Source organism: Puma concolor, chromosome B2, assembly GCF_028749965.1.
Source record: "Puma concolor isolate L17-30 chromosome B2, mPumCon1.1.hap2, whole genome shotgun sequence".
NCBI classification, from domain to species: Eukaryota; Metazoa; Chordata; class Mammalia; order Carnivora; family Felidae; genus Puma; species Puma concolor.
Window position 1 is genome coordinate 23,034,299 of NC_141671.1, and position 21,819 is coordinate 23,056,117.

The 21,819-nt window shown below is 43.7% G+C and overlaps 1 protein-coding gene across 1 annotated transcript in view; it reads right to left on the reverse strand.

The window, feature by feature from the left end:
* Positions 1-2,619: 2,619 nt before the first annotated feature.
* The window catches only part of FARS2 (phenylalanyl-tRNA synthetase 2, mitochondrial), a 626,558-nt gene continuing 607,358 nt past the window's right edge, over positions 2,620-21,819 (reverse strand). Inside the window, exon 9 of the mRNA XM_086706386.1 lies at positions 2,620-5,002. Coding sequence (XP_086562512.1) covers positions 4,951-5,002 — 52 coding nt within the window. The 3' untranslated portion in view covers positions 2,620-4,950. The remainder of the gene's footprint in view (positions 5,003-21,819) is intronic.

Sequence of the window (21,819 nt, forward strand, 5' to 3'; positions counted from 1 at the left end):
AATGTTGTTAAAAATTACTCTATTATTGGAAAAGAAAATACAGATATATGCGAATACAAAAAGACTTGAAGGATATCAACTGAACTGTGAGAAGTGGTTACCTTAGGAGCAGGATTGCTGGTAGTTTTTATTTTCTTCTTTTGCCTGTTTTTAATGTCTACTTTCCCAGCATGAAAACACATTGTTTTTTAACCACGGAAAATAGAATAAGTCATTTTAAATTGACCCTCCTCTCCATCCTCCTAAAACTGGGTCAGTCAATACAAGACCCTCTTCCAGATAACTTCAGGGTTTCCTCTGTTTTCCTGATGTTAATTATAGCTACTTAAGACATTATGTAGTTTCAAAGAGAGACGACAGCAAATATTTAGAAATCCTTGTATTCTTTCCCAGAAGCAATCTCAGGTAGAAGGGCGGGACTGTCTGTGCCTTGTGATGTGAGTAGACAGATTCTTGGGAAAGTTTGTGGCAAAATACAGTACAGTAATGTGTGGGTTTTTGATTCATACCAAATTATTCAACACAAAAAGATGCCCATAATGGTATCAAGAATGACTGGGGACACCTATTGGAAGTGTGACCGCCTTGCTGTGGAGGCTCTGTCTCTTGCTTTCTGAGGACAGCAAGACATGCATGTGTGGGAAAATGGGGGAAAACATGGTGCAGCTCAGACCATCAGCCTTACAGATGGGTGGAAAGAAGATGAAGCAGTGTGCTGGAGCATACAGGGACTTCTTTCTGGAGGTTGTGGAGCTGACCCCAGGCCCAGAGAAAGAGAAGGGGAGGATGAGGGTAGGCACAGGGAACAAAGGAGGAGAGCCCAGATTAAGTAAAGGGCTTGTTACTCAGTCAGTGACATCTTTCCCAGAGAAAGCCCTGTAGCAATGCTTAAATAGCCTCTTCACATGAGGGCCTATTACTTCTGGCACTTGTCCACACAGTCACTTTGTCCATGGAAAGTTTTCCATCTCCCTGAAAGGAACCTCTATTTGAGTTAGGATTATTTAACTAATCTTTTTCTTCTTTTAAATGAACAGTTAAGATGGAAAGTTTTAAATTATGTGCTTGATGATATTTATGTGTTTAAGAAATGAATTATTTTAGCACAATAATTTGAACATTGTGCCAGTATCACAGTTAATGACTAAGTAAATGACTCCCACTTTTGGTTTGGGTAAATATTTCTCTCTCCGTTATCATTTACTCCCTTATGGGAGCCATAGACTGCATCATAAACTCAGCACAGAGGATTGTTCTAAGTTTGTTTTATTCAATATTTAGTAGAAGCTACCTATAACATCCATTAGGGGAGATAATGGATTTCTTTCCTTTTCTAGAAAGTCTGTACTCCTATGACAGTCATAAAATGAGCATTTTATACGCTCTGGGTCTGGATTGACCCAAGTTCTCAAATTGTGCAGGTTTGGAAGCAGGCATGAAAGCAATTCTCTGCCATTCTGAAAATATTCAGTCTTTTCCACTGCCTTCACTGTGGAAAGAAAATGCTGGTGCAAGACTGGAAGATCTGGAGTCTGTGTAGGTGCGTGTGTCTGAGACGGTTGGGGGAAGTCATGGAGAAGAGGTGACCACCAGCAGACCTATAAGCTGGACCCAGTCAATGGGAGGGTCCTCAACCCTTTCCCTGTCCTTGAAATATGGGTTCTTCTTGCTCCTCCTCCTCCCAGAAGATGCTCCAAGGACAAAGCCTTGAGATAATGATGTGGTGTTGAGAGCACCTGCATGACATGTGTGACTGAAATCAGTTAAGGCTTTAAGATGTGGTGGGCAGGTGTGGGGATCCATTCATCTTGCTGCTGAGCAAAACAAACCTTGTATGTAAATTCCCTTATGTAAATTCCCTTTGCTCAATAAAACAGCCACCTACCAAGACAGAGTGGCCTGAGTCTTTCTTCAGTCTCTCCCTGCCCTCTGAGTATGGTGGCCAGTTTCAGATTTCACCCAGGGAAACTCCAAAAGGGGTCATGAATCAATGAGGAGCCAGCTGGTAAACTGAGTCAGTGATCAGTGACCATACATGTGTGACCCAGGCTCACATGGCATTGAGTTCAGATGTTTTTCCTTCAATACAAAAGCATCATCAACAACCACAACAGATGCAATCCATGGAGTGTCAAGTTGTGCCCCCTGTGTACTGAAGAAGAGCACTCGGCTGTGTGCTCCTTGACGGCAGACACCAATGTCAAGAACCCCATCGTGGGAAGGTTGCAATATCCCTCCTGCCCCCTGCCCTCACACATCTCTCTACCCTCTTCCCTCCTCTGGGACTTTCCCAAAGAACCTGTCACAACCTAACTTACTAAATATTATTTATTGAATCTTGCTCAATGTCTGTCTCCCTCCCCTACAATGCAATCTCCATGACTGTTTCATACAGTGTGGTTCCCAATTACTAGTACTGTGTGGGTACTCAATAAATATTTAGTGAAGAATGAATGAATTATCCCCCAGTGCCTAGGAAAGCACCTAGAACACAGTAGGGACTCAATACGTAGTTTCAGAATGCATGAAGGGATCCACTGATTAACACCTTATGTCATTTAATCCTACATGATAGTTATTATTATTTTCATTTGACAGACAAGAAAACAGAGACATAAACAGGTTCAGCAGTTTGTTCAGGGACGTGGAAATGGTTAACAGCAGAGAGAGGATGCAAACAATTTTGTCTAGTGTCAAAGCCCATATAATTATGCTAGACTGAATAAGACTGTTTAATGTGGAATTTGGAAACAGATCCATTGAGAACGCATAGATTTACAGATATATATGTGTACATTTCATTACAGCTTGTAAACACTAGTGGCTTAGAGACAAAAATCTAAGATCTGGCCCAGGTTCTCTCTTTTTTAAATTGAGGTATAATTGACATGTAACATGATATTAGTTTCAGGCGTACACCATAATGATTTGATACTTGTATATACTGCAAAATGATCACAATTAGTCTGGTTAACATCCATCACGAAAGATAGTTACAAAATGGTTTTTACTTGAGATAAGAACTTTCAAGACCTACTAAGTGAACAACTTTTATGTATGCAATACAGAATTACTAACTATAGTCCCCTTGCTGTACATTATAATCCTCAGGACTTGTCTGATTTATAACTGGAAGTCTATGACTTTTGACCCCCTTTCACCCATTTCGCCATGCCCTCCCAATCCTAACCTCTGGCAGCTACCATTCTGTTCTCTGTGTCTATAAGCTTGGTAAGTGGTGTTTCTTTTTTTTCCCATAGATGTCACATCTGAGTGAGATCACATGGTATTTGTCTTCCTCTGACTGACTTATCTCAGCATGATGCCCTCAAGGTCTCTCTGTATTGTTGCCAATGGCAAGATTTCCTTGGTTGAATAATATTCCATTGTGTATATCTACCACAATTTCTTTATCCTTTTATCCATCAGTGGACACTTCAGTTGTTTTCATGTCTTGACTATTGTAAATAATGCTGCAATGAACATGGGGCTCCAGATAAATGTTCAAGTTAGTATTTTAATTTTCTTTGCATAAATATTAAGCAGTGGAATTGCTAAATCTTATGGTAGTTTGATTTTTAATTTTTTGAGGAATCTCCATACTGTTTTCCACAGTGGCTGCACCAATGTATATTTCCCCCAACAGTGCACAGGGTTCCCTTTCTCCACATCCTTAACAACACCTGTTATCTCTTGTCTTTTTGATAGTAGCCATTCTAACAGGTGCAAAGTGACATCTCATTGTGGTTCTGGTTTGCATTTCACTGATGATTAATGATGTAGACTATCTTTTCATGTAACTGTTGGTTGCCTCTTTCTCTTCTTTGAGAAAATGTATATTGTGATCGTCTGCACTTTTTTAAATCAGATTGTTTGGGGGTTTTTTGTTATTAGTTTGTATGAGTTCTTTATATATTTTGTATATTAATGTCTTATGAGATATGCTTTGCAAAACTTTTTCCCCATTTGGTAGGTTTTCTTTTCATTTTGTGAGACTACATCATATTAAAACCTTCTTTACATCAGAAGAAACCACCAACACCCATTGAAAAACAGTTAAAAGAGAACTACCATATGATCCAGGAATGTCACTTCTGGATATTTATCCAGATAATTAGGGAGGGTGTTTGTTTGTTTGTTTGTTTGTTTGTTTCACAGCCAGCATGGAGTCTAAGCACAACCCTGAGATCAAGACCTAAGCTGAGATCAAGAGTCAGATACTTAAGCAACTGAGCCATCCAGGTTTGGATGGTTTCTTTGGCTATTTATCCAAAGAAAACAAAAATACTAAGTCAAAAAGATATCTGCACCCCCATATTCATTGCAGCATTATTTACAATAGCTAAGACATGGAAACGACCTATTAATGGACGGATGGACAAAGAAATTATGGTATATGGAGAGAGTGGAATATCAGTTAGTCATCAAAAAAAAAAAAAACCAGTGAAATCTTGCCATTTGTGACAACATGGATGAACTCTGAGGGCATTATGCTAAGTGAAATAAGTTTGACAGAGAAAGACAAATCGTATGATCTCTCTTATATGTGGAGTTTAAAAAAGGAAGAAAAAGGCTCATAGAAGCAGACAACAGATTGGTGTTTACCAAAGGTGGAAGGAAAGGGTTAGGAGTAAATGGGTGAAAATGGTATAAGTCTATTTTTAAAATATTTTTAAATATGAATATGCCCAGGCTTTCAGCCAAAAAATGGAAAGGGAGTTCCAAGCAAGAGGAAAAAGTGAGCAAAGGCAAGAAAGCTGCAGCAATGAGCCAGAGAAATGAGGCAGGACAGGGAGGGCAGTTTCCCCAACATCCAGAACTACCTTGGTCACTGCTTTACAGCTGAGGAAACTGAGAGTTACCCACTCAAGGCCAGGCAATAGCTGCAGGGCCTTTGACGTTCCAGGTTCCTGCCATTCTTGCCTCAGTGGGTCCAGGCTATGAGGGTGGCTAAATACAAGCCTTGTCCAGCAGGAAACATGTCTCTCTTCTGCTTGTATTTCTGGAGAAGTACAAAAGGATAGCAGATATTCATGTGTCTACCACTCAAAATGAAAAATGTTAACATTTTGTCACATTTGCATGGGGTCCTATTGCCCATGATTATTCCCAACAGGCAACCCCAGTGGTGAATCTGGTGAGGATCTAGGTTTTTATAATTCTACACCACACCACACACATGTATCTATAAACAAAATACACCATGTGTGTTTTAAACATGCACAGGCAGGACTCAAACAACACATACCATCATACCATTCTCCTGCCTGCTGTTTTCATTCAATATTGTATCTTCGAAGTTTATACAGGTGGAACCATACACTTACTTATATAAACCATTTCATAGTATTCCTTTAACTTATTTACCTGTTTTCCTCCTGACAGACACTTTAGTGGTTTTCAGATTTTTGCTATTATGTCTCATTGTGCACACATGACAATTTGTCTAGAATTCGGATTGATTGATAGTAGGTTATGCACATGTTTTGGCTCTAGTAGATGTTTCCAAAGTGGGAGGAAGAAGAAGAAGAAGAAGAAGAAGAAGAAGAAGAAGAAGAAGAAGAAGAAGAAAGAGGAGGGGAAGGGGGAGAGGGAGGAGGAGGAGGAGGGTGGAGGGGGAGGGGGAGAAGGGGGAGGAGGAGGAGGGGGAGAAGTGGGAGGAGGAGGAGGAAGAGAAGGAGAAGGAGAAGGAGAAGGAGGAGAAAACTTGGGCCAACCCATCCCCTTTCTTCTAGAAATTTCTCCTCGCAATCCATCTCTAGCAAATAGGAACATTCTGCTTTGCCAAAACATCCCAGAGAAGAAGACCGGTGCAGAATTCTCTTCTAGGGAATTGCAGTGCTGTGCCATTTTGACACGAATGTTCTGCCTTAACACTTTCCCACTATAGTTAAATCCTCATCCTTCTTGTCCTAATCTATGGAAACAGTAAGAGGTTGCCATCATTTAATGATATCCTTTTACATACCTCATGATAGTTAATAGTTTTTACATTGGATGGAGCCCATGTTTAATTGGAATTAAAGGGTGCTGAGAATGTACAAAGCCATTCTTGTTTGCAGTGAGTTATTCATTGCATTTGTGCTTGCCTTCTTGAGTAGACATCTGGAACTGTGCTACCATAATTATTTCTTATTGTAATGAGTTGAACTATACCCCCACCTACCCAAATAGGTTGAAGTCTTAACCTCCAATACATTAGAATGTGTCTTTACTTGACAATAGGGTCATTGCCGATGTAATTAAGTAAGATGAGGTCATGGTGGAGTAGAGTGGGCCCTGGTCCCACACCAGGGCTGGTGTCCCTATAAGACCGCCATGTGGAGACTCACACAGCAGAACTCCACGTGGCGACAAAGGCAGAGACTGAAATTATTCAGTCGCACCCCACAGAAGGCCAAAGGTTGCCAACAAAGCACCAGAAGCTAGAGGAAGCAAGCAAGGATTCGCCTAAAGTTTTCAGGAAGAGCAGGGACTCACTGACACCTTGAATTTGGACTTTTGGCATCAAGAACTGTGAGATAACACAGTTCTCTTATTTCAAAGACACCTGGTTTGTGGTGCTTGTTATGGCAGCCTGAGGAAACAATATAATTATATAAATGGTTTCTCTTTGATCAAGTATCTAACCTGTATTGATCTGGATGAAAGTGTGTCTCCACATTTCACTCATCTCCTCCTGCTTTGAGAGACTTTGGAAGCTTCTGAATGAGGAGGCTATTTTCAGAAATAGTAATGAAAGTTTCAATTTTGGATGTCTTTAATTATAATGTAAAAATGAGTAACACTCCTTCCAAAAAGAGCTACCCTAAATCCATCTGGGATTCAAGGAGATACTGAATTCAAACAACGCACTACTGCCATAGTCCTTAATGGATGCCCAATTCTAAGAATAGCAGAGCATTATTCTAAAATTAAAATAATCACTAAAGCTGGGTGACAGAATGCCTTTATGTGGGCCTCTACAGGCCTGGCTATGCCAGATTTAATTAAGGAGTTTTATTTGCATCAATAAATTATTATCCAAGGTAAAATTAAAGTTATTCGATTTGTTCACACTCAATTTCGTTTAGGTGTACAATTAGTGGTATAAGTCTATTGCAAAATAATTCAGCCAAGAAATCAATTTTAGCACCTACAAAAAGCCCAACCAAGCTATAATTACAATCTTCCAAATGCTAATTGTGTACAGTTTGGGATAGGAAATATACATATATATCATCTCACTGTTTACAACCAAAAAATTATACTTGCATAAAACATGAGAAAATTATCTTCATTATTTATGACCCTCTAAAGGCTAAGATGTTCCTTTTAGGGCCCTTTTGGATGGATCCACATTAGAAATTATTGTCTTCCCTGGCTGCATATGTACCATTTCTTCTTCTTGTGGAGTCAGAAGCTAATGTGTGCTGATGCAGAGAGCCCCATAGTAGGAGGCAGCGGGGACCAGAGATCAATGCAGGAGCTGGGACCTCAGGGAAGAGCCTGGGTTTGGGGGAAATGTATGTCACCTATAGTATCAACGTGTTCTCATCTATGAGAGAAAGGTCACAAGTTGGGGGATGAGCAACTAATGGAATAATTGATAAAAATGATGTTCATTTCCAAATAGGAAATTAGTTGTATGCTCCAGGCAGGCCATACGGTAACCATACTTGATGAAAACCAGTGAGAACTAAGACAACATTCAGCAGATTGTTCTGAGAGTCATAATGGCCTCTAGAGCATTCTCTCTCTAAAAATACTGGACAGAATCATTTGGAGCAATATAAGAACGCAAAGGTGGTAGATACCTGAGTTGGATTTTGTTATTTTGACAATGATCTCTTGCTATCCGCCAAAACCACATGCACTGTGACAATGATGCCATGCATTTGCATAGCAAGTCACAGTGTACAAAGGTCCAACATGTGTATCTCTCCCTGGGAGGTCCATTTGCAAGTGATTATTGCCGCCACATCTGTTTTTCAGTTGGAGAGGAAACTGAGTGAATTGAAGAAGAAAAAGGACTGGGTAAGTGGGAGACTCAGCCAAGACTCCACAGCCATGCTGGTAACATATTTTGACATACATCTTTCACATTTGCATTTCACAGAAATTCATTATTTATTTATTGTAAAGAATTACTCTGTTATGTGCTACACTGCTTGCCTGGGACTATGGGGAGAAATTCCTTAATATCTTAGCACCATAAAGAACTGTTCTCCTGAGCATTGGGCTAGTTACCTATTCCAGCACATTCTCCCTCTAGAAAAATGGATGGATGTTCTTCTGGGTCATTTTTATGCATAATGACACTTATGTGTCTCTCCAAGGTGCCCAAGTTCTGAAAGGGAAAAGTAAGGATTGATTCAGAGAATGGGAATGGGAAAAGTAGGTGGAATAGGTAGAACTGAGGAGAACAGGAGGATGTCAGCTTCCCCTGACACTAACCCAGCTGATTGGCTCACTTGTGTAGAATTTCATGTGACTCTGGTACTAAGTTTGGGGGGAGATGGTGACAAATGCAGTGCATTCAGAGAGAGAATGGGGAGCAGTTAGGAAAAAATTCCCATAAGGAGTTGTTGAAGTAACTGGAGATGTTGAGTCCTGACTACAGAAGTCTCGAGGAAACACTGTACATGCTTTCTATGGTGTGGAGAGCCACCATACAAAGAGGCAGGAGAAATTTTCCGGTGAATGCACAGGACATAATGAGATCATTGGAAAAGAACACCAGGAAGAAAATTTCCTTTCAATGTAAGAGAAGGTATTTTAACAATTCTAGCAGGCAAACAATGGTCAGGGTGTCCTGTAGAACTTTCCACCCTTGACTGGAAGTATCCAAACAGTGACTGGAGAGTTGTCCTAAAGGGTACCATTTGGTTCAAGCAAATGGCTCTGGGGTCAGTTCAATGGTACCAAGTTCAATGGTACCAAGGGTACCATTTGGTTCTAGCTCCAACTGCCCATGACTTTACGAATAAGTTCTACTTGGTTCCCAGGGTTCATTATTTTTTTGGTGTTTGCCAGAGACCTCTCCATGGGGCAGTAAACCTTTCTCCCTTCTATTATCTCATGGTCATTTTAGAATGTCATTTCTTTGGCTCGCTCCTTCTTCCCTGGCTCCTTGGGTCTGAAGAGTGATGCCATACTCTGAAGGAATCAGGAAGTGCTGGTGGAAAATTTCTATTAATTGCCAATATATTTTTTATCTTAGTAGACTTTTGTGTTCTCTCTGTACCTCACAGTTTGTAGGCATTTAATGAAGTTTTAATGGTGAATGAGTGAGTATGAATATTATCTTGGCAGCTAATTTTGAAAACAATATTCCAGACTTTAAGGAGAAAGGAAAAGGGAAATAATCCAAAAAAATTCTAAACCTTTTAAAACAGCTCTAAGTTAGAAATTGAATTAATTGCTCATGATTTTTAAAAATACTCTTAGCAAACTGGAAATAGAAAATTTCCTAAAATGATTTTTAAAACACTATAAAAATACATAGCCTACATCATGCTAAATGGTGAAATATTAAAAATATTCTCTTTAAAATCAAATCAGATAAGGAGGCTTGCTATTTTCAGCTCCAGTGAACATTTTACTAAAGGTTCTACACTGTGTGATAAGACAAGAAAAAAGGTATAAATAATGCAGTATAAAAAACAAAATTGGTAGAGGCACCTGGGTGGCTCAGTCAGTTAAGTGTCCGACTTCAGCTCAGGTCATGATCTTGCACTTTGTGGGTTTGAGCCCTGCATCAGACTCTCTGCTGTCAGCATGGAGCCTTCTTCAGATCTTCTGTCCCACTGCTACCCTCCCCCACTCCCTCAGGCTTTCTCTCTCTCTCAAAAATAAATAAACATTTTTAAAAATAGAGCAAAATTCAGGTCATGATCTCATGGTTCATGAGTTCAAGCCCCGTGTTGGGCTTTGTGCTGACAGTGCAGAACCTGCTTGGGATTCTCTGTGTCCCTCTCTTTCTGCCCCTACCCTTGCTCATGATCACATGCTATCTCTTTCTCTCTCTCAAAATAAATAAACATTAAAAAACACAAAGTTTTAAAAAATAGAGCAAAATAAACAAAGGTGTATCACCACAAAAATGGTCTCTTCTTAATTTGGCCTTGCTGAATCTGCTTTCCTGTCTCTGTTGTCAGTGGCTAAGCAGCACATTAACAAAAGTTTGCTACTCACCAAGTTCCTGTGAACTCTCCAGGTCCACCTGGTCTGATTGTGTCTTGCTTCTCAGCATGGCCAGCCTCTCCTGGGCTCCAGCCTATCTTCAGCAAGCAGCTTTACTTTTTGGAACCATATCTTATCTCCTGTCTTTACAGAGCAACTCTCGTAAAGGGGCACAAAGCAAACCTTGTCTTCCCTGCCTTATATGATTCTCTATAATCCCCCTCTTAAGGATTTAGCCCAGGTTAAATGTTGTTTATTTGCTTAAAAAAAGAATTTAAATCAAATTGAGTTTTTTATACAGCCTACATATTAAATAAGTATGAACAAATATATGTTATGGGGTCAGAACAGGCATATCGATTGATGAGAAAACAGGCATATTGATTGAGCAGTATGGCTGAAAGATCCAGTCATCTAAGATCTCACTGAGCACTTATCAGCATAGGGGTCAACAAGAGAAAGAGATGGCCCCTGCCCACCATTAGGCAAGCAACACCATCTATCATACAGAACACAAGTAGATAATATATGCAAAAGAGCTAGATGGACTATTCCCATAGACAGATGGGGGAAAATGTGGGCTAGATGACAGAGCATTGGGTGATTCACACATAACTGGTTGAACTAACATACCCAGCAGAGCAGATTAATGAACAAATGTCAGCATATCGTGAGATCTCTATTGGCTCTACCCTCATCCCAGTCTTGTCCAACATTTTTATAAATGATTTGGACAAAAGAGGGGTAGTGTAATCAACCAAATGATGTTATCATGAAAGTAGGAGTGATAGTAAATATGCTGAATAACAGAATCAGAATCCAAAAACCTGCAGAGTGGATCCAATTAGCCAGCCCGGTTAGGGGTGATGTGTCCAGATAGAGAGACAGGATGTGTTCACCATGCCCAGTGCTGTACTTACCACACCTGCGTGGTCCTTCGGGGGCAACATATGCAAATGGGAATTTTACAGTAAAACAAACTCTAGGCAAAGTGACCAGGATAATGTGACTGGAAACCAGGGTAACTAGATGTGCAATCTAGCACAGGAGATGTAGCCTATGACTACATGTGATCCATTGCCATACATTTAAGGGAATACATATGAAATGAAATAGGACTTCAGCTTATTCCGTGTCATTCCACAAGGCTGAACTAAGACAAGACAGAGTTTGACTTTACGGGAAAGAAAAGGAATATTGGCTTAGTACCTATCTAGTGCCAGAAATGATGCTTAGTGTTTCATAATAATCCTCCCAACAACCAAATAAATTGTTCTGTTTATCTATGGCTAAATAGCAAACCACTACAAAACTTAGTAGCAGCTTAAATAGCCATGTATTATTCTTCTAGCTCACCTGTCTGTGGGTCAGAAATTTGGACAGGGCAGAGCAAGGAGAGCTTATTTCTTCTCCGTGATGCCTGGGGCCTCAGCTGGAGTGTCTTGAATGGCTGAAGGCTGTTCAGGTGTCCCTCTTGGTCTCTCTATCCAGCCTCCAAGGGTGGAAGGGTGGGCTTCCTCACATCATGGTGGCCTTGGGATGGGTGAACCTGTTAGGCAGGGCTCGGGGCTCCAAGAGGTGAGGCAGATGTCGCCCCTCCTCTCAGGTCTAGGCTAGCAGCTGGCAGAGCAGTTCCTCTTTACCGTGCTGGTCAGGCTGGTCCCAGGGCCAGTGCGCATTTGGGGAGAGGGAAAAGGAGAGACAGAGAAAGCCTCTGTGGCTGTCTATGACCCAACACACTGGGGAAGAAGCACAGGATCGTAGGGACCGGCAGAGCCAGGACTCAAACCAGAACTGACCAGTGATCATTCCACTCAGTACCTTCAGGCCCTCAGTGACCTCCCAGATGTTCTCTCAATGTGCATGCTTCTTTTTAAAAATTATTTAAGTTGAGGGGCGCCTGGGTGGCGCAGTCGGTTAAGCGTCCGACTTCAGCCAGGTCACGATCTCGCGGTCCGTGGGTTCGAGCCCCACGTCGGGCTCTGGGCTGATGGCTCAGAGCCTGGAGCCTGTTTCCGATTCTGTGTCTCCCTCTCTCTCTGCCCCTCCCCCGTTCATGCTGTGTCTCTCTCTGTCCCAAAAATAAATAAACGTTGAAAAAAAATTAAAAAAAAATTATTTAAGTTTATGTATTTATTTTGAGAGAGAGAACACAAGCAAGGGAAGGAGCAGAGAGAGAGAGGGAGAGAGAGAATCCCAAGTAGGCTCCGCACTGACAGTGTGCAGAGTCCAATGAGGGATCGAACTCACAAACCCATGAGATCATAGCCTGAGCCAAGGTCAAGACTTGGACATTTAACTGACTGAGCCACCCAGGCACCCAGCCCCCACCCCCGCTACCTTGCTTATCTCCAAATGTGAACCACGCATCTCTGTTTGAATTTTACAGCAGCCCCTCAGACTCAGCAGGCAGATGTGAATCCTAAACTTATCAAGGGCCCCCTCTCCATCCCAAACTGGGCACACCCACTGCCCCTAACATCCACCTAGTCTCCCAGGCTCAGCACATCCTGGCGAATCTGTTCTCACTCGCTCACTCATTTCTTGGGCCCCATGTCAGTCACAAAGGCCTGTGAGTTCACGTACACCACAACAAACCAGGGATCTGGCCTGCTGGTTGGGATACCCCTCTCCAAGCTCACCTAACTCCAGTCATACTGTCCTGATGCTCCTCTGTCCTCATCCCCGCCTTCTGAGCAGAAGCTCAGACAGCATCTCCCAGATGCCACCGTGGCGGATATAGCACCTTCCCTTCGCCCTCTCAACCCCTAAGCTCACTTTCTTCTTCACGGTGTTTATCCTTACCTGATATGGCGGTATCTATTTATTTGCTTATTTACTGACTGTCCCCATCTCTCCCTGGAAGAGTGCCATTCAATAGAAATACAACATGAGGGGTGCCTGGTTGGCTGAGTCAGTTCATCACCTGACTCTGGCTCAGATGATGATCTCACAGTTTGTGGTTCAAGCTCCACATCATGCTCTGTGCCTGCAGCCTGCTTCAGATTCTTTGTCTCCCTTTCTCTCTCTGCCCCTCCCCATTCGTGCTCACTCTCTCAAAAATAAAGAAATTAACTTTAAAAGAAAGGAAAGAAATACAACACGAGCCCTGTATGTAATTTCACATCTTATGGTAGCCACACGTTAAAAACCAGAAAAGAAGCAAGTGACATTAATTTTAATCATATATTTTATTTTGCTCAAACATCCAGTGTATTATCATTTCAACATATAGCCAATGCAAAAAAAAAAAAAAAAGATTAATGGAATCCTTTCCACTTTTTGTTCTCTGTTTTGAGTTCGGGTGCACATGTTCTCCCAGCACTTCTCATCGAGACTCGCCTGTTTTAAGGGCTCAGTGGCTCCAAGAGCAGCACAGCTCTAAAATATAATAAGCCCCAGGGCTCAGAGGGCTTGTGCTCCTTGTCCACCTCTCTCTTCTCAGGGCCTGCAACAATGCCTGGCACTGAGTCAGTGTTTGTGGATTGCATAAATACCATAAATTACATCCCTTGTCTTGGTTCCTCTCCCTCCCACACCAGCCCCAGTCCCCCTCACCTCTTGTATGGCAGGCACCTCCTACCTGTTGGCACCTGCAGGTGTGGCCGGTAATTTCCTTTTCCTGGAACCTTGTCACCAGTTCCAGAAGCTACTGGAGAAAGGCTCTAAGGGAGCAGCCCGGGTGCTGTGTCTGTGCCTGCCACCAGTAGCAGCAACATTCAAGCTAGGGAAGCTTTAGAATCTGCCTGATCTGGTGGCCCCACCTGCGGGCACCTGCTGAAGGCCTCTTCCCCTTCTTTCTTAGCCAGAGTGTCTGGGTCTCTGGTTCTCTCCTCCCCTCTCCCTGCCTTTGCCCTTAATCCTGAGCTCTAGGGTGGATCCCCTCAGGGATTTCTAAAGGTCTTCAGTGTAACTTAGGTTGGGAACACTGACATCTGATTCTATGCTTTTATAAAAAAATTTTATTTGAGAGAGAGAGAGAGCAAGCAGGGGAGAGGGAGAGAGAGAGGATGAGAGAGGAAGAGAGAGAGAGAGAAAGTCTTAAGCAGGCTTCATGCTCAGCACAGAGCCCAACTTGGGACTCAGTGCTACAACCCTGGGATCATGACTTGAGCCAAAATCAAGAGTCAGATGCTCAACCAACTGGATCCCAGGCACCCTGACCTCATGTTTTTTGACTGAAGAAATTGATGGCAGAGGTCTGTTTGGTCTGAACTGGTGCCTACCATGATGGCTGGCTCTAAGGACCCACTGCCTGCCCATTTGTCTGCTACTTCTGTGACAGCTTGGTGCCAGCCTGCTGCCCGAGCTCTTGGCCTTGGCTGACAGTTCCAAACTTCTTGTCCCTGGATGTTCCATCTAGGTGTGGCCCAGAGTGGTCAGCTGGCTTTGAGTTCCTCCTCTACGGATTCTTTTTTGTGCCTAGGTGGTTCAGTCAAGCATCCAACTTTGGCTCAGGTCATGATCTCACAGTACATGGGTTCAGGCCCCACATGAGGCTCTGTGCTGACAGCTCAGAGTCTGAAGCCTGTTTTGGATTCTGTTTCTCCCTCTATTTCTGTCCTCCCCCACTTGCACCCTTTCTGTCTCTATCTCTCAAAAATCATAAATAAACATTTAAAAAGTTATTTAGGGGCGCCTGGGTGGCGCAGTCGGTTAAGCGTCCGACTTCAGCCAGGTCACGATCTCGCGGTCCGTGAGTTCAAGCCCCGCGTCAGGCTCTGGGCTGATGGCTCAGAACCTGGAGCCTGTTTCCGATTCTGTGTCTCCCTCTCTCTCTGCCCCTCCCCCGTTCATGCTCTGTCTCTCTCTGTCCCAAAAAATAAATAAACGTTGAAAAAAAAAATTTAAAAAGTTATTTAAAGAATGTCAGCTTTACCAGCTTATGATCCACATACCATACAACTTCCTTTATAAAGAGTATGATTCAATGGATTTTGCTATATTTACAGATAACGTGCAAATATCACCACAGCTCATTTTAGAAACTTTTCACAACCTGTAAAAGAAACCCCACACCCTTTAGTTACCACCCCCGTTTCCCCTCCCCCACAGCCCTAGGTCACTAATAGGTCTCTATAGATCTCCCTATTTTGAACACTTCCTATGAATGGGGTTATATAATATGTGGTCTTCTGTGACTAGCTTCTTTCACTTAGCATGATATTTCCATGGTTCTTCATATAGCATGTATCCCTTCCTTTTTAGGGCTAAATAATATTCCATTGTATGGACATATCCACTCATCAGCTGATAAGCATTTGGATTCTTTCCACCTTTTGGCTATTAGGAATAATGCCGTATGAACACTCATGTACAATCCCCCATCAGTTCTCCCCGTATCTTGCTGCCAGGCTGATCTTTGACAAACATGGGAGAGCAGATCAGTTTATTGTTCTGACACTTCCAGGGGCTTGGCCCTTCACAACTGGAGTGCCCTCCATTTCTCCCCATGCTATGGAGGGAGCAATGGAGGAAGCAATGGAGGAAGCAATGGAGGGCCATGGTCAAGGCAAAGGCTTTGGACTCAGAGGTCACAGTTATAGTTACCAGTGGGCTAAGCCAGACACAAGACCAGCCCAGTTTTGGGATTTGGGGACAGCAGTGATGATTCTTTCACTTTGATTTACTATCCACTAGGCAACAAGCAGATCAAAGATGCCAGGGGCTGTACTCCACAAGGCTACCTTCTGACTTCCACAGAGATGTCCAGGCTCAGAGGACAGCTGGCCACCCTCCATGTGAGCCCACAGAGCCCAGCACTGCCCCTTATCAGCTAGAGAGGGACCATGACAGCACTTTAGGGTCCTCCACATTAGCACTGTAGCCACACTCATCTGTGTTCTAACTCTGACTGCCTCATCAGGTAACACCACAGTGCTTATTATCCCCTGTTTATGGGGATAATAATACACCAACCTCACAGGATTCCTGAAAATCCATGCATGCATGCATGAACCAGGCCAGAACAAGGAAAGCACTCTATGCATGTCAGCCATGATCTCGTCCCAAGGCAAACACTTTGCTCTGTGGAGACTTCTCTCCCACCTGTGCCCATCCCCTCTTCATACCTTGCATCTAGATTCTCAGGTTAACCAAGTTCTGGCTATTTCTATTAGTTTCCTACTGCTGTTGTAACAAATTGCCACAAACTCAAATGTGATGGCTTAAAACACACACACTTATTATATGTGCCTTCTGGAGGGCAGAAGGCCGAAACTTGTCACAGTGGGCCAAAATCAAGGTGTTAGCAGGGTTCTGTTTCTTCTGGGGACTCTAGGGAAGAATTGTTGCCCTGACCTTTCTAGCTTCTTGATGCTGCCCACAGTCCTTAGCTCACAGCCCCCTCCTCCATCTTGAAAGCCAGCCAGCAATGGCTGGTGGAGTCTTTCTCAAATTGGGTCAGTCGGCCTCTCTGAGTCTGTTGTCACATCTCTGCTTCCTCCCTTGAGATTTCCTTGGCCCACCTGGATAATCCAGGATAATCTCCCCATCTCAACTCAGCTCGTTAGCAATGTTTATTCCAGCTGCAACCTAATCCCCTCTTGCCACAAAACCTTTTGTCATGGCAGCTCCAGGTATCAGAGTGCAAATATCTCTGGGGAGCATTATTCTGCCTACCACACTATTCTTTAATGTTCAGTTATGGCCTCCCCTTGCCACTTGGGATTTCCCCAAATGACCCAGTCCTCTGCCTCCTTTCCTAAATGCCCAAAATACTTATCATCTGTAACCTTCATGTTTACATAGCTTTTGTGCCATCGTGTACTCTTCGTGTACTCATCGTGTAAGTGAAATGTAAAGTCCAGAAAGGCAAGGACCACGTCTCACCCCCTGAGAGAGGCAGCGTGGCAGAGCAGAAAGGCCCGGAACTGGGAGCCAAGGGGCCTTGCTTCCATTCTAGCCTCTGGCTGGGAAACCCTGAGTGATTTTCTGGACGTCTGTGATTCTCATTTCCCTCTCTGTAAAATGGGGTTCATCCAAACTCTAGCCATAGCCACTGTTAAAAATCAAAACAAAGCAACACATCAACAAAAACAAACTACTCAATCAAAAAAAAAAAAAATGGGCAGAGGTCTTCAATAGACATTTCTCCAAATAAGACATACAAATGACAAAAAAAGCACATGAGGAGATACTCAACATCACTCATTAGGAAAATGAGGTACTACTTCATGTCCATTGGGATGGCTATTATAAAAAGAAAAACAGAAAATTACAAGTGTTGGCGAGGATGTGGAAAAATTGGAACACCTGTTCACTGCCAGTGGGAATGTAAGATGGTGCTGCTGTTGGGGAAAACAGTATGATGATTCTTCAAAAAATTAAACAGAGAATTACCATATCATCCAGCAATTCCACTTCTGGGTATATGCCCAAAGGGAAAGCAGGGACTTCAACACCCACGTTCACAGCTGCACTATTCACTACAGCCAAAAGGTAAAGCAACCCAAGGGACCATCAACAGATGAATGGATAAACAAACTGTGGTATACTCATACAATGGAATATTGGGGCCACCAACAGGGATGGTCCCACCGCCCACCAGAGACACAGTCTTAACAAGGAAAGAAATTCTGGAACATGCTACAAAGTGTGTGAACCTTAAGGCTACTATGCCAAGTGAAATGAGCCAGTCACCAAAGATGAATATTTTATGATTGCATATATGAGGTTCCTGAACAGTCAGGCTTATAGAGACATAAAGGAGAAAGATGGTTGCCAGGAGCTAAAGGGTCGAGCAGGAGTTAGTGTTTAATGGGGACAGACTTTCAGTCTGGGAAGATGGAAAACTTCCGGAGATGGATGGCGGTGATGGTCGCAGAACAATGTGAAGGTACTTATGCCACAGAACCTTCCACTTAAAATAGTTAAGATGGTACATTTTATATTACACATACCTTACTGCAACAACAACAAAAAACCAAGCAATGTAAGTAGAAGTGCTCTGGTAACTATAACATTTGTACAACTTTAAGGTGACGGTTTCCTGATATCCTATTACCTCCTCACCATTTTTCTGCTCATATTCCAGATCCCAATAAATAGTGCAGAGTTGCTCAGGCACATACATCTTCCTGTCCTTTTCTTTCCCAGCCCATCTGCAGACGTGTGTAGCTAACCATCTTACCTGACGATGTCTCGTAAACTATAGCAGTCTGAACATTTTTAAAAGTTTTTTTTTAATGTTTATTTATTTTTGAGAGAGAGAGACAGAGTATGAGTGGGGGAAGGGCAGAGAGAGAGGGAGACACAGGATCCGAAGAAGGCTCCAGCCTCTCAGCTGTCAGCGCAGAGTCTGACGTGGGGCTCAAACTCATGGGCTGCAAGGTCACGACCTGAGCCAAAGTCGGAAGCCCAACCAACCGAGCCACCCAGACGCCCCTGGACATTTTTAATGTGACAAAACGTGAAAACGGATGGAGAAAGAAAGGTAGAGATATGTGTGCATTGTGCATTCATGGATTTGTGTTTATAATCCAACGATGTTATTTTTCAAGTCTGCCTAAAGCTGGTTCCACCTGCTGGTTTCTTTTGGTGACCCAAATACGTGTGTGCATTCTCCATATGCTTTGGAGTCCGCACACAATGAGCTGTGTTTGTCCCTCGACTGACTTTATGCAGTGGAAGCAGAGCACACAGCACGTAGACCGGGGAGCCCGAAATCCCGAGCCAAGCTGCACACAGGGTAGGTAGGAGCTGGGGGAAGCAATAAGACCTAATAACCTCACCCATTCTCCTAATTGCTTTCTTCTCACAAAGAACCACACCAGAGGCTCCGGTGGCCCTCAGGGAAATCTCTGCTTGTTATGAGGCCGGTGGGCAAGCCTTCCCTCACTGTGAAATGCTGGCAATTTGTGTCAACAAATCCAATTTCAGTCAATCAATAGCCCGCCTCCTAGCTCTGTCCTCCAGGCCCCACAGAGCCGGGAGCTGGCTTCCCCTTCCTCCCAGCCCTGCCCACAGGAGCCCTGGCAGGAAGAGCGGCTGGCTGGGTACAGAGGATGAACAGGCAGTGGGGTCCAGCTGGTTGTGGCAGAGGGCCACCAACAGGGATGATCCCACCGCCCACATGAGACACAGTGTGGCGTGTGGGTTACAAGCGCCAGCTTTGCACAGAGAAGCCCCGGTACAAGGGCTGGCTGTGCTACTTTTGCCTGTATGGCCTTCGGCAAGCTCTTCACCTCTTTGAGCTCCAGGTTCCTCCTTTCTAAGGCAGGATGGTAATGGTGCCCACATCCGGGATTGTTCAGAGAAGGATTACAATGCATGCAAGGCACCCAGCTCGTCTCTGGCCCATATTAAGTATAAAGAGGGAGAGGCACTGGAGATCTGCCAAATCTTACAAGCCCGATAGGACAGCACATGGGAGCTACTGTGGAGATTACAGTCATCGTTAGCACCATCATCATGACCCCTGTCTTCTGGACGATTGTGTGGGAAAACAGCTCAGGACTCTACTGGCAGAGAGGGAACCAGCCCATGTAGGTCTACCAACATGGAGGAGAACCTTTGACCATACACTAGTTCATGAAGGTTCCCTAAGCAGACATGCTTATTAGATGTCATCAGTGTTTGTAAAAAGAAATATCCAAACTGTAGGGGTGCCTGGGTGACTCAGTTGGTTAAGCATCCAAGTCTTGATTTCAGCTCAAGTCATGATCTCATGATTTCATGAGTTCAAGCCCCACATTGGGCTCTCTACTGACAGTGTGGAGCCTGCTAGGGATTCTCTCTCTCTCCCTCTCTCTCTCTGTCCCTCCCCCACTCACCCTATCTCTGTCTCTCTCAAAATAAATAAACTTAAAAAAAAAATATATCCAAATTGTAGTGTCCTCATCAGATGCCTGGTACCTGACCTCAGGAGAGTCATTTGCAGGCAGATGCTCCCAAGGAGGTTTGCTCCATTGCCTGGCACAACATGGAATAGGGACAGGGTTTGACCTCAGACATACTGGTTTTCCAGAGAGCAACGCAAAAGGACTCCACAGCGGTTCCCTGAGATTTCTGCGTTTCCCCTGGGAAGCCAGAAAGAACAGAGCCCTCCCCAAAAAGGAGCCCTCTCACCTGTAGGGGAGGTCACAGTTTCATAGATCTTTGGGTGCTAGAGGTCCCCACCAGGCAGCAAAGAGTTAACACAACCCTACTTCTTGCTAGCTGGCCATCATGCCCAATAGATTGGGGGGTGAGACCCTTCTGCATGTGCATGATCACGTGAATTCCCCACAGGGCCAGGAGCAAAGCCCCTCAGAGTAGGACACACAAGGACAGGTTCAAGCTAATCAGGCAGCACAGGGCTCCAACTGAAGCTCTGGAAATACGGAATTTGTAACTAGCCGAGGATGCAAACATTTCTCCAGCAGGAAATGGTTAGAAAGAAAGACCATAGAGTGCATTTTGCGCCTGCCGTTGCTGCTGCTGTTTTGCTTAATTGGGAAAGGAAAGAGAGTAATTAGAGGTGAGGTTTCCAGATGCAGAATGCCTTAATATTTATGGAGTTTCTACTCTGAGGCAAGCACTGTGAGAGACCGTTCCACATTCATTCTTTCATTTTGTGCATCACAATAACCCTGCCTAGCCAGTATATTTACCTTTTTGTTGTTGTTAAATGAGGAAGCAGAGGCCCAGATATAACCTGAAAGCTCAGGAACCTGGCACTGAGCAGGTACTCAGTAATGAGAGATTAACGGAGACCTGCCCAGGGTCACAGTCAGCAGGAAAGATTCAAATGCAGATTCTAAAGGTCCAGGCCACTCCTGACCCCACTTTGCTCTCTCCCTACCTGCTTGCTCAGGGCAGGAGACTAGGAGGCCTTCATCAGGAATGGGTTTTGGCTTCTGGGAAAAACTTTCAGACGGAGAAAATAAAGCTTTTTCTAGAGGAATCTGCTTTTACAGGAGCAGCCATATCTCCATGCAGCCCAAGGGGAGATCCCTCTGAACATTTAAGGTAGTCTCAGATATTCAGAGGAGAGAGCCAAAGATTCTGAATTTAAAAGAAAAAGGGAGTGAAAGACCCCCAGGCTAATAAAATGTGAGTTATATCTGCTATGAAATTGGGCTTTCCTATGAAAGCACGGGGTCAGTGCCTGCTTCCTTTCTGGAATTTACCTTACGGTGAGTACAGTGAAAACCAAAAGAACAAAAACCAAGTCGCCATGCATGTTTGGGACATTTGGGATTAGGATATATAAGCACAGTGGGAAGAGTCCTAGAAATTGCTCCCAGAAATTTGATTACTGGATAGAAATGACAGGAATCTGGATTTCCAACCAGACTTCTTGAGTTCCAGACTCTAGCATATGAAACTTCTTCCTGACACTCCACGCAGAATGCACCATGGGCATATACAACTCATCATACCTGCAGTCAAATGAATGATTGGTTGCTGCTTACACCCACCCTCATGCCCACTGCCACCAACGGGAACATGGCCTGCCTTCTCTACTTGGGTTGGAGGTATCATTGTCGTCCACCCAGCCTCTCAAACTAGATACTTGGGATATGTGTCAGCCCTCCCTCACCGATCCAGCAGGCTGCGTCCTGCCAGAGTCTTTCCTTCACGCTGTCACTGACCTGTGGCATCTTTCTTCCATTCTCATACTCGAGCTTCTAGACCAGCCTCCCCAGTTGTAGTCTTACCCTCCTGTGCCCA